This window comes from Rhyacophila brunnea, unplaced genomic scaffold, assembly GCF_057557595.1.
Source record: "Rhyacophila brunnea isolate RB1 unplaced genomic scaffold, BYU_Rbru_1.0 scaffold_14, whole genome shotgun sequence".
Lineage (NCBI taxonomy): Eukaryota > Metazoa > Arthropoda > Insecta > Trichoptera > Rhyacophilidae > Rhyacophila > Rhyacophila brunnea.
Genome location: NW_028232796.1, coordinates 28,525,931 through 28,539,333, shown reverse-complemented (window position 1 = coordinate 28,539,333; position 13,403 = coordinate 28,525,931). Strand labels below are relative to the sequence as shown.

General features: G+C 35.2%; 1 protein-coding gene across 2 annotated transcripts in view; it reads right to left on the bottom strand.

Annotated features, from left to right (window-relative positions):
* LOC147075835 (monocarboxylate transporter 14) overlaps positions 1–13,403 on the bottom strand; it is a 212,382-nt gene that overhangs the window by 44,476 nt on the left and 154,503 nt on the right. For both annotated transcript variants that reach the window (XM_085942157.1, XM_085942156.1), the window contains exons 4-5: positions 7,805–8,049; positions 3,371–3,706 (exon numbers count right to left, since the gene is read on the bottom strand). In XM_085942157.1, the coding sequence (XP_085798283.1) occupies positions 3,371–3,706; positions 7,805–8,049 (581 nt within the window). The remainder of the gene's footprint in view (positions 1–3,370; positions 3,707–7,804; positions 8,050–13,403) is intronic.

Below are 13,403 nucleotides of genomic sequence, written 5' to 3'. Positions count from 1 at the left end.
CCCCCCTTAATAAACTCACATGATATACCATTTCAAACATTTTAACAACTTCAAAGTCAAATTACTCAAAACTAGTATTCTCCAGTTAGTGTGTTCTGCCAGAACAGAGACGATATGATGATGACATAGATATTTAAAGAAGTTAACAAATTAATAATGAACGTAATTCTATAGGTGAATAAACTATTATTGGAAATGAACTTCGCTAGTGACTATGTATTGAGTAAATAGTGATAGGTATGGGTTTACGTAGGGTGTTGATTTATACTTTTCCACTTATTAAAAACACGGATTCAGGGACATGAAGTATTACGTAAGTATGTATAGTTCGCTTGACAAGTAACAATTAATTTTTAACAACATTTGTAAACACACGCTTTGGCGCGAAAAGGTGGCATATTGTATTTAGAGGCGATGTTCAAGGCTCGGGGTAGGTTACCGACTGACCGTACCTACTCTCGATCCTTCGTCCGCCCAGAACCAGATAACGGTAACTTTCTTTTTGTTTGTTTCGCTGTGCATCCTGGTCTAGCCTTGACTCATTTACAGTTACAATAATATTATCATTATATTACCAACTCTGTCGATTGGAGGATTTTTGATGGGGGATTTAGGCATTATGATATTTGGTATCAGTAGATACCTAGCTAAGTTATAGTACGTACCTATTATATTTCGCCATAGTAAGCCGTGAGCTGTCTTTACTGTAGAGAGATGGGCGTATAGCATTGAGATCTTATTTTAAAAACCCGTTGTTCGTGGAGGATTGCAGAAAGTAACGTTTCAATTTTATTAGATTCAATAATAACATTAATTTTATATTGATAGATATCAATTATCTGATAATATCACTGCTATTATTATCACTATTATCAGACATTTTGATAGATACGCCTTGGCACGTCTTATGAGCACTCGGCAGAATTTTATATAAATTATAATAATATGATAAGATTATATTTTTAATTTATTTATTTACCAACATATTATATTTTACTGTCGTTCCCTTGTGTTCCGGTGGTTTCTATAACATATTTTTTTAGTGTTTTATTTATACATGAATTTGATCTCAATACTATACAATCATTTATTTACTAAACAAAATTTTGTACGTATACATTTCCAGACACGATGAAATTTAAGTCCATGTCCAAAATCTTCTTCTGCTGCCGTATTCTATCGAAAGTTGGCGACCAACTTGCTATAAATAAACTTCGCTATTCTGGGCCACTCATATCAGATTAAATATCTTATAATAGTACTAGCTGACCCAGCAAACGTTGTTCTGCCATATAAATTATTTCTAGTGAATATTTTGGTTGTTAAATAAAAAATAACGAATGTATAGTAAGTGTGTGGGGATGGGATCTATGACAGAAAGAGGAATAGAGCGCTGTAGACGATGACCGCCGATAAAAACAAAAAAACATCAACCATTCATTTTCTCAATTAAAAATGAGTAATGATGTTCATAATGAATGAATTACCTGTGACAGGATCTCGTTGTTTAATGTTTATGCAATATCCGTCTTGTCCCTTCCATAAAATTAGCGGATATTGGAGAGCGTCGTATGAACGGTGTGTGTCAGCGATGAACTCCAGATTATTGTTTCTTCTTCGAACCACGATTTCTCGCGTCGATGTGCGGTCGCCAACCATGATTCCAGCAATGTCGTCAACAACAGGGACATGGAATCGAGGCACGTGCTCTCCAGCTGGTGTTTTATCAGTATTGATGACAATAGCGTGATTGTCACTTTGCAATTCGTGCATGTGTGCTTTGAAGAATTTCAATAGTTCATTGTGCTCATTCAACAGGGCGTCCAGTTCGCCGAAGATGCGCCTGGCATTAGGCGAATTGAGGCTATTGTAGCCACAACGTGCATCCACATGATTGATGTCCTCACCGCCCATGAAGTAGATTTGTAAAAATTTATGTGGTTCGTTTGGCATTGGCAGCAATGAGCCTACTTTGTGGTATACTTGGCCTTTGATTTTGAACGTAGAATGGAATTGTTGACCATTTGCCGCAGTATTGTGAACTATTTCTGTCGCTCCAAACAAAGTCATTTGGAAGTATGAATTGAATGTGCGAATGGACTTCAGAAACAGGTTTGAATCTGGAACCGTGCCGATGAGCAAGCCGTTCAATGGTTCTGGTGGTATCTCAATTTCTGGTAGTTGCACTTTTCCTAATGCGCAACACATCCCGGCTGACTCATGTTTGAATTTGAGCGCAAGACAATGGGGACATTCTTTGTCCATAGCACCAATCAGCACTTTCGGATTCAATATCTGGCTCGTACTCGAATGCGAGACGAAGGAACGAAGCGGATGTTAATGTTCGATGTACTTGTTGGCGTTGTCAGTCATTTGCTCTGCGTATGTTAACTACGAACCGGCGCGCTTGGCTTCGTTCCAATTGTCGTTGTTGATTTCGTTCAGCTCGTGCCTCTTACGATTAAGATGCACGCGATTGTGACATGCTTACACGCACATTTTTGTTATCTTATTGGATTTGTTCGTCTGTTTTTTCTGCTCCACTATTTTGCATGTTTGTTGCTTTATTCGTTCGACGGCCCAAATGGCCCCCCTTGCGTCTTGCTGTCATTGTGACTTTGATACACGCACATAAAAATAGATAAATTAAAATAAATCGTACAAAATTTTGCACGCACTGCGTTGTGATATGCCGAATGAAATGTCAAAATGACGCGACGCTTCTCTTGAATTCTTCTCAGACGTAGCGCCATCTGTCATTCAACAACATAAATAATTTCGTTCTGTTTGAAATACGAACGACGGTTAAATTTGTTCATACAAAAATAATAAAATCGCGATTAAAAAATGGGAGGGTGGGGGTAGGAAAATGAAAATTTGGGGTTATAGGTATTTTTTTATGTCAAATAATAAAAAAAATACAAAAAAAAAATTGTCAAAAAAATAAAAGAAAATTTTTCTGGATAGAGATACCCTAATCACCTAGCGGTATAAAATATACTTGTTGACCTATTCTCATATCTAAAAAATATACTTACATAAAAAAATTCATAAAAATCGGTCGAGCCATTTCGGAGGAGTTCGACCACAAACATCGTGACACGAGATTTTTATATATATAGAGATATTACTGTTGGAAATTCAGTCAAAGCACATTATGAGTGCATGGCGACCCAAGACTTGGATAACTGCTCCTGAGACATTCCCAGTCATCCAAACGTACGGTTCCGTGATGCGCCCTATTACGATTGGTTGCGGTGTGGGGCGGGTGTGGTTTGGTGGGCCATTAACTTCAATGTAAACGCTCTCCGGCTGAGATTACTCAACACCAGCTGTCTATGAATAATAATAAAATAAAGTATTACCCTACCTTAGCTCCACCATGGCTCATCTTCGCCACGACTTGTTCTTCAGGACTTGATGGTTCGGAATGCTCCTGAATTCTAGCCTCGCTGATCGTCGGAAGGGTTGGAATAGTTGGTAAAGTTGGCATCGTCGGAACAGGGGTCATCCCGCCAGGCACCAGTTGGTCCAGGTTGAACGACGAATGGACGCCGGGGTCGATGTTGATTGGCATCTTCATCCGCTTCTCCATGGAACCGTCCGGGAGCTGGACCACAAAGTATGATCCTCCTATCGACCCTCGTTCCATCTGGAAGCGTTTCTCGTCGGCCATTCGCTGAAGGAGTGGCTTGACGCTGGATGCCTATGAGTACAAAAAATAATACTTGAGACAAACTAAGTACACCGAACTACGCAATGGTAGGTAGAGTGGTAAATATTATCTTTTTATTTATTATAAAAATATATATGATATTATTTTTAATACTACAACAGTCCATTAGGCACAATGGCAGTAGTGTAGTGAAATAATAGTATACCTGATCAGTAATATTACGTAAAAACGGGAATCGAACCCGGAGCCCCTGGATAAAAGGCCAGCGCCTTGCTGGGCGGCCATATCAGCATATGAAGTCGTGTATCGTGGTGACACGAACAAAAACGCCGACCTTCAGTTAGTGTTTATGGCAGAGTATGGTTTAACGACATAACTATACAAATCTAGCCTTGTAGTCAATTCTACTTCTCAAATAGCCGTGCGACAACCTCACGACGAGGTACAAACAGAATATATAAGTCCCATGGTCCTAAACTATGGAAGAAGCAGAGAAGAAATGGTCGAAAAAGACCATGAACAGGTAACCAGTAGCGTAATCGTTTAGTATTAGGAAGTAAAATGTATGTTGTTAACCTTTTCTTTGTAAAATGTAATAAAATTTTACGTAAAAAATTTCGCCTCGGAGAATCGAGACTGTTCAAGTGTAATTGGAACGCTGTGACCGCAGACCTCGAAATGACACGCCATGAAATTTCAAATCGATCTATTTCGGAAATAATTTCCGGGAAATCTCCATTAAACTTAGAAAATAAGTTATGGGAGAGATTGTTTACGTAAAATTAAGCAGGTACATGCTTCAATAACTTTTATAGCTATAATGGAAGTGTATGAAAATTGGAAAAGAAAATTGAATATTTATAAATTTATATACTGTATAATTGTAAATAAAGAATTTTAATACTAATTTTATCAATACAAGATAGGAGTTAACTACCGTTATAAAAATATTGTAAACGCGTATCTATATCTATAGACGCGTAATTATAATTATAGATTTTGTTAATGCTGTAACTCGCTAACTATAATGAATATTGTAAAAGTAACAATTGGAAAAACTTAAGATTCTGGTATAGATGGGTTTCTACTCATAAACAATAATAAATCTTAATTGCCTCCTAAGTAATAAAAGAATCAAATACTGCGACTAAAAACACAAATTGACGCGTGACCTTGAACCTTAACTGAATTCTGTTCGACTAGAATTTACGGCCCGGCTGTGTTGAGTTGCCAGATAAAAATAGATTCAAGGTTACGTTTAGATTACTATGGAAAAGCCACTATTAAGGACGAAATAAATTTGTAGTCGCTTGTAAATAACATCTTGTTAGGATTAAGCATTTATATATTTAAGTTGAAATGTTAAGTATAATATTATAGTATTTTCACGTAATAATGTTCGTCCGAAAGGTAAATATCGAATGAAACGTTTTCTGCGGCTCCAAATAGTTTTATTAAAACTTAGTAAAATTCTATTGGCCTAAAAAGGCCAAGAGTGGTGGAAAGGACTAGTACGTGGGTGTCAACCTTTCATTTTGACATTTTAAATTTAAAGACTGCCATTCCCTTATTTAGTACACGAGTACCTATTCTGATACCTCGTTGGAAAGCTAAAAACTTTCCCCTTCGTTTGAACACGAAAAATCATATAAAATCAACTATTTTGCTGACGTCACCGTAACTACGTATTTAAAGGACATGTTCTAGAGGGTGCTTAAAACACCCCTATTAAGTCTTAATTTTGCGGAAATAAAGTAGAGTAAATTTAACCCGATTTAATTAGAAGATATCTCTATTAGAAAGTTACCAGGAACGGGAGATATACGTAAATTTATCCCGTGAGAGAAAGATATACATCTGCTATCCCTTACGGACTGTTTCCTGTTAAACCTCCATCCCGAGGGTATAAAAGGTGACATCCTTTTTCCGTAAAATCATTAGTTTCTACACTTCTCACCAGCGATCTCCTACTAAGCAGCAGTCCTTCCGCGGATACGAGATACGGTTCTCAGTAACATTCGTGAAATTTACCTACAATAAGTCCCCATCGACGGGCAAAAAGTAACGCGAATATCTCGTATCTGCCGGTCGTGACGTGTGCCGCAAAACGTAGCGCGAATAACACGTATCTGTCGGTAGTGACGTCGACCGCTAAAACGTAGCTCGAATACCACGTATCTGTCGATAGTAACGCGCTCGCGGAGTAATTTCATTTTTCATTACTCATCATACGAGGTGACGTAATCGGGATAAATTACGTGATCGGATTTGTTTTATAAAAACAAATTAATAAACTCAGTTTGTAATAATAAATTTTACAAATCTTTTTTCGGAATTATAAAATAAATTTTTGAAACTTTATTAAGTAAACATAATTATAAAATAAACTTTTGTAAACAAATTCATAAACATAAAAACAAATTTTAGTAAATAAATTTGTAAACATTAAGCAAACCTTCTGTAAACAAGTCTGTAATCACAAATAAATATTTGTAAATACACTGTGAATATAAATAAACTTTACAAACAACAATAAAATAATTCTATTCTTTTTTATAAACCTAATACTGTGTGACCAAAGAATAATTTATATTTTCTTTCTTATGGGAAAATATTTCTCGAATTAAAAATATCCAAAGAATATCTGCGTATACATTCTCTGAATTAGGTGTGACTTTTCGGGAATTTGTGAAAGATTTCACAGAGATCCTATAGTGAACAAATAAATAGTTTGCTGATACTTTAATGAGATTTAATTACGGGAACAATGACAGTTAACCTTATTGTGTGACCGTGAACTCTAGTACCTGAATAAATTCGGCACCACACCAGCTGAGAGTTTTATTCGGGAATTCAAAAGTTGTGATACTACAAAGGAGATCCACCTCTCCTAATTCATCACTAGTCTCCTCAGTGACGGCCCGGTAGCATTATTGAGCTAGCCGTGAGCCGGGTCATGTCAGTGGGTTCGAATCATGCGTCTGACAAATTATAATGTTATTTCTCAATAAAACTTACGCAGCACTCCATTGCTGGTATGAAAATATTTCAAAACGCTCCGAAGTTACAAGATAAAACTTTTTTAAAACAACGCATTTGCAACAATGCTTCACGAATATGTGAAATTGACAGATCGCTGCGGCAGAGTGTTGAGATGAGGTAAAAGTAAACGGTCGCGCCGCGCTTTAAGTCGGAGTATGGGATCGATTGAAAACGGAAGGCAAATCCGTTATGAAAAATAGCACCAAGAGTAGGTATATAAATAAGTTATGGTTTAAATTGCATGGTACACTATACAGAAATGTTACATTTGTTTATTTAACTTAATCTGAGGCGTGTATCTGGATATAAAATTTGCCTGTACATGAGGATAAATTATATTCAAACCTAATCATTCTATTCATATTTCAGGCGGATAATATAATTTCTAAAGATACGTAAAAATGATTGACTGATTCTCATATATTCTTTACAGGAAGCTAAGCTACATATTATTAAAATTACTTAAAACTTAAATCAAAATAATTACAAGATGAAAAGAACTTTTTATCTACCACATTTTTAAATCTTCCGTTGAATCATATAAACTTGACAATTCTATGTATTAATAAATACTTTTTTCTACTTGATAGAAATACTGAATAACTATAGAATACTGAAATGTCATTTTGACATTTCATATTGATTTCCATAGTAACGCACGTATATATTAATAATTTAGTTGCTAGGACCCCCTTAGCAACCAATAATAGTGTTTTACTTTTTACGAATTTTTTCCGAAATAACTTTCCACACAAAACAGAATTGACTAAAAATGCATTCAATTCTGCTTAAAGATGGCTAATGCATTGTCCTCGTATTCCGATATATTCTAAAAGTTCAAATGTAAATATTCAAATGTCTAGCTAGTCGGGAAGTTAGTTAAAAATCTTCAATCGTCCAAAACAAATCTTGGACAAACAAGAATACGAGCTAATAAAAACGTGGTAATAAATAAAGAGTGAAATTTTTGGTTTAAAACGTTTTTATCTTTTACGGCAGTTGATGTTTTGACGACGTAGGTTTTTTAGGTTATCTTGGAATATTTATGCACGATAATAACACGAATACATTGGGGACATATATTACCTTGGGATAAACGAGCGGTCTCATTAGCGCCCCGAAAACACCGCAGTTCAAAATGAGCCCTGCCAGGATGAGATTGGCGCCCCTCCATCCAAAGGCGTCGAGAAGGTAGTTCGCGAGGGGGGCGAACGCGAAGGTGCCAACTCCACTGCCGCAGACTGCGATGCCGGTGGCCAGGGACCGTTTCGTCTCGAAGTAGTAGCCCACCGCGACCACTGCTGGAAGGTATATCATGCCGAAGCCGATTCCTGGGAACAAAGAAAAATAGATTAAGCTGAGGCATGGTCTAAAAAGATCGTGAATATGCGTTTCGCGGATCGTGCTAATGACGCGTGCCGAACGAAATATAATCTGTAATAAAAATTCAACATGCGTCAATTTAATATTATGTTTATTGTTATATTAGTAATAACAATAGTTTATTCATTGACACGTTTTCTTTTTCAAGTACATGCGTAACGTTTTTTAGTCATCTTTACACGGTTTAAGAATATATTCCTTCAACGCCATCACAAAACAAATTGACGTGCTCACATCTCGACTGTCGGTCTCCGATTGGCGACGAGTGCGAAATTTCGTTTCACCTACTGTTGAAAATTATTTGCCGTTTCACTTATGTATGCTCATAAGTTTTACTAAGGATCATGTTTCAGCTAGTATGTATGGAGGTAGGTTGTTAAGATCCAACAAATAGTGCACACTAAACTTTGCTAGTAAGACGTATTTGTTTTCATTGAACTAAGACTGCAATGTGCAGGTAATATTTATTAGTTTTTTTTAACCCTGCCTAATGCAAGCCATAGTAGATCGTCAAAAAGATATTCATTTATCTGTAAAATATCTAAAATTATGCCATTACACCAGACATAATTATAGACATAAATATTTATGAATTATCAATGAATTTAAAAGAAACTAACACCGTAATGTGTATTCTTAATTCAACGAAATTAAATAAGTATGACTGAAAAAGTGTGCACTATTTTTGATGGATCGCCCATAGCATACCTAAACTATTATGGTTTGGTTTAGGCAGGGTTTAATTAAATTTTAAAAACTAATCACTCAATTAACTTAGTTCAAAGACAATCCAAAACAATCAATTAACTTTACTAAGTTCAACGAAAACAAATAAGTATAACTGACAAAGTTAAGTGTGCACTATTTATGTCGAATCTTAACAGTCACCACCGGTAGATACTAGGGATTGTAATAACGAGCATAATTTTCAAGGAATTATTCCAAAACAAGTAAGATTTTACCGAATGAAACAAAATGTGCATATTCATATTTTTTTACGTAGATGCAGGTAACTACTATTACCATCATAGTGATACATCGGTAATTCGTGTGATTCTGTGTAATATTGCGATCGGATTAATTAAATAAAGCAAAGCCAGTTTGATTTTTGTTTGAAATTCACGCCTTTTAGCACGATTCAGTGAAAAAGACAAAACGAAAGCAGTCTATCAGGGGACGACAAAACCGCTTATGGTCATTTTGATATCGAAGATCAGATGTCCTTCGACCGTGTTAGGTGACTCAGTCTTGTTTTTGGGCCAAAGGAGCGTGTTGTAATCACGAGCCCCTTTTAATAAGTTAAAATCAATTCTATATTCATATAACTGTGATAGGTATATATTGAATGTGTAAATTAGTATCATAAATATATCCGGTCGGATCTGACTGTAAATTAATGAAATAGGTACCTATTATCAGTTACCTACTACTACACCTCCTCGGAACGAAATAATGATGATGAACAGTTATCTGCCGTTTACCCTAAAGTACCATATAAATCATGGTGTGGCACTACTTAACAGGGAAGTAATTAAAGTTTGAAATAGAATAATGTGACAACATTCTAATGTACTGTGAAGAATGTGCAAAATTTTTGGGTATAATAAAATGTTAGCACCTAATTGTTTCGTCTACTTAGGCAGAACAAAAATATTTTGATATCCCATACTATTTTCTACAAAATATCTTGTGTGCGGAGCCTGGAAACATTTGTGCGGACAAATTTTTAGAAGTGTGCTAGCGCACACACGCGCAACACTTGGGTCACAATAAAATATAATGATGAGAATTCGTGCACTGTATTAATAATTGTAAATAATAGTAATATAAACACGTTCTTAAGGGCGGACGTGCTCAGTGTAGGTCAAAATGGAGCTTTTATTGTATTTTCAAAGCATGATTCTGGACATTCCTTAAACGTTGTAGATAATCTATGTATATAATTTTGAAGCCTTATTATCCTTTATATTTATTTTAAACATTTGATGACTGCATAAAGTATTTTTATTACATAAAATAGTATTCTTTTAAACCTCTCGCTCTAATGTTTTAGAATATAGTCATATTTCAGTACATGCATGTGCAGTGGTGTTAAGATTTTTTACATTTGTTCAAACACGCGCGTTAACATGATCTTACTCCCTACTTCAGTTTTAGTGTGTCATTTCATGGCTACGGCCGTATGTTGTAGCTTAACCACTGGGGAATGCCAAAAGAAATGGCGTATTTCAAAAAAACACTACCTTATTCTTAGGTCAATAATTATTATAAAGCAATCATTATTCGTAGGATGTTTATCACAATTGAATGGTCAAAGACATAGCTTTAGAATTATCTTCAAATGTGTTAATCTTGCCCATTTTTTGAATAATAAAATGCCTAATTCTTGTCAAATTTGGGATCACAGAGATTATCAATATAATTTTTTATCGTAAATATTTCACTATAATAATGTCGACATAAATTATACGAATGGTTTTATAAAAAAAAAAAATAATAAATGTAAAAAATCTTAACACTACTGCACATGCGTGTACTGAAATATGACTATATTCTGAAACATTAGAGCGAGAGGTTTAAAAGAATACTATTTTATGTAATAAAAATACTTTATGCAGTCATCAAATGTTTAAAATAAATATAAAGGATAATAAGGCTTTATAATTATATACATAGATTATCTACAACGTTTAAGGAATGTCCAGGATCATGCTTTGAAAATGCAATAAAAGTTCCATTTTGACCTACGCTGAGCATGTCCCCCCTTAAATTAAACTAGTCTGCAAAACTGTTTTCTATTTTCCGCATCTATAAAACCCTATTTAGCATTTGAAGATAAAGCTTTATAGTTTGGATAGTGGGGTGCAGGTGTAAGGAAGCATTTCCCGATAAATAGATTACATACTCCTTATATACGAGTACAAGAATATACAACAGCCTTTTCTTCGTCTCCAGCTATATATGTAAATATACCCCTACGTAACTGTTGTCTGTTACGTAACCTTTTCTGTAGCAGATATTCAAAAAAAGAAGATTTTCATATTAGATAGTGCCTACAAACATAATATTATGTATATGAAGTTTTTTTTTGTTATCTTCTTTAGATGATACCAATCGATCGATTTTTCAATTTCCAATGAAATATGTACGAAGCGGTGAAAGTAGAAGGCCGCATTGATAAGACAGACGCCGTAGCTAAGTAGGTACTTTCTTACTGTTGCATTTAGCAATCTGATATAGGTATTAAAAGTGTTTCAAACATTTCAAATGCTGATACGATTGTCATTATAGTGGAACTTAATTTAACATACTTTAGTTAACAAATAATAATTCTATCTTGTGCAAAGTTCAAGTATTTCCGAAGCATATGATCGATAGTATCAATTATATACACACCATGTGCAAAAACTTAAGTAACTAAAGTGTCTACTGGTCTTCTTATGCACTAGTAAATATACATATAGTACAAAATAAAATAATATACAGTAGAACCTCAATATAACGGACTTTGGATATAACGGCCAAAATATCCGGTAAAATTTGAAAATTGTTATAAACATCATGTTAATGTTATAGGTACATGTTTAAATCCAAGTGTCACCACTTATAAACAATGTTCTATAATACCTCTCGCACTAGAATTCAAGTCAACCAATGTACAAGGTACAACCATTTTCTTCTTCTTTTTCTTGTATTCTATCTTCTTCTATTCGTATGCGTTCTTATACTATTCATCCGATTGCGATGCAATTTTGATCAGTTGTTTCTGAGTTAGAAAAACCATCTTATTCTTTTATTCGTATGCGTTCCTATACCATTCATCCGATTGCGATGAAACTTTCGTCAGTTGTGCGCACACCCGCGAAGGTTTCTGAATTAGTAGATATTATATAAAATACAAAGTTTGTTGTTTGTTCGTTCCATCATATTTTGAATTTTTTACTACGTATTAATACTATTAATAACGTTTGCATAATTTGTATTCGATTTTAATTTAGTGTTCTTTTGTTTGACCTTTACTCCTATTAGAATTATTTTCATATTGCCATATTGTATTACACAGATATTTTATCTAAGATAACTGTATCCACGAAGCGACCATGTGCGTAGCCGGGTACTTCAGCTAGTATATATATATTTTTGAATCAAGCGTTGTATGCTGATGTTCTGCATAATCCGTCAACGTTCCTAATCAATACGTGAACAATTACAATTCAGTATTGCGAAGCGATTTGATAATCCATCTCTTACCCGATCATTTCGCGATAACTTCCCTCGCGATTTCACTCATCATACGGCTTCTAAATCTAGCCAAATATTATACGATATTATAGGCTTACTGGAATACCAAAGGCTGATTAATTAACCCCACACCCACCGACGGGTTGAAATGTTCCGAATGACAAAATAACGATTAGTAAAGTCGGCCCCGTCGAAAATAATCCGCCATTACCTGCCGCGAATCATCAAAGTATAAATAAAAAACATACGCCAAAATACCTGCCAAAAATGGCGACATAATTCAATACAACTAGTAAAATATACTTTCGTTCTGTGTTTACCACCTTTGGGGCACGGTCTAAAACATAGAGGTGTTAAATAAAAAGAGGGGCAAGGAATCGACTTTCTCATACAACTGAATGAAGCAGGCCAACAATAGCCGACAACATACGAGAAACAGCGACGCGATAGAAAAAAATCAGGGCATCACGGAGGATTTACTTTGGTCATTATAACGTACTCATATAATATAATCGTAACGTGGAAATTTTACCGCAACTTGATTACCAGCCCGCCTCACCATACTTTTTCACCATACCAGCCTGCTTCACCATACTTTCATATAACCTGCCGCCCCTAGGTCTAAAACGATCGTGACTACGCGACGCGCAGTTTGTGCATTCGACGCGTGACGAACAAAACATAATGTGTTATAAAAATTCAACATGCGTCCATTTAATGTTATGTTTATTGATATTTAAATAATAATAATATATTCATTGACATGTTTTGTTTTTCGAGTAAATACGTAAAAAAAAAATAGTCATCTTTACACGATTTAAGAATTAATTCCTCCGACATCCATCACAAAACAAATTGACGTGCTAACAGGTCGACTATCGCTCTCCGACTGGCAACGTGGCCGAAATTACGTCCAAATATTGCTGAAAATTATTTGCCGTTTCACTGAAGTATGGTCTTAAACATTTCAGGAACACTAAAAAATCGCATTCAACCAATGTGCGGAGCTCCCTTTGGCAAGGAATGTTTTGTGAATAACGATGACGTCACATCGACGTAT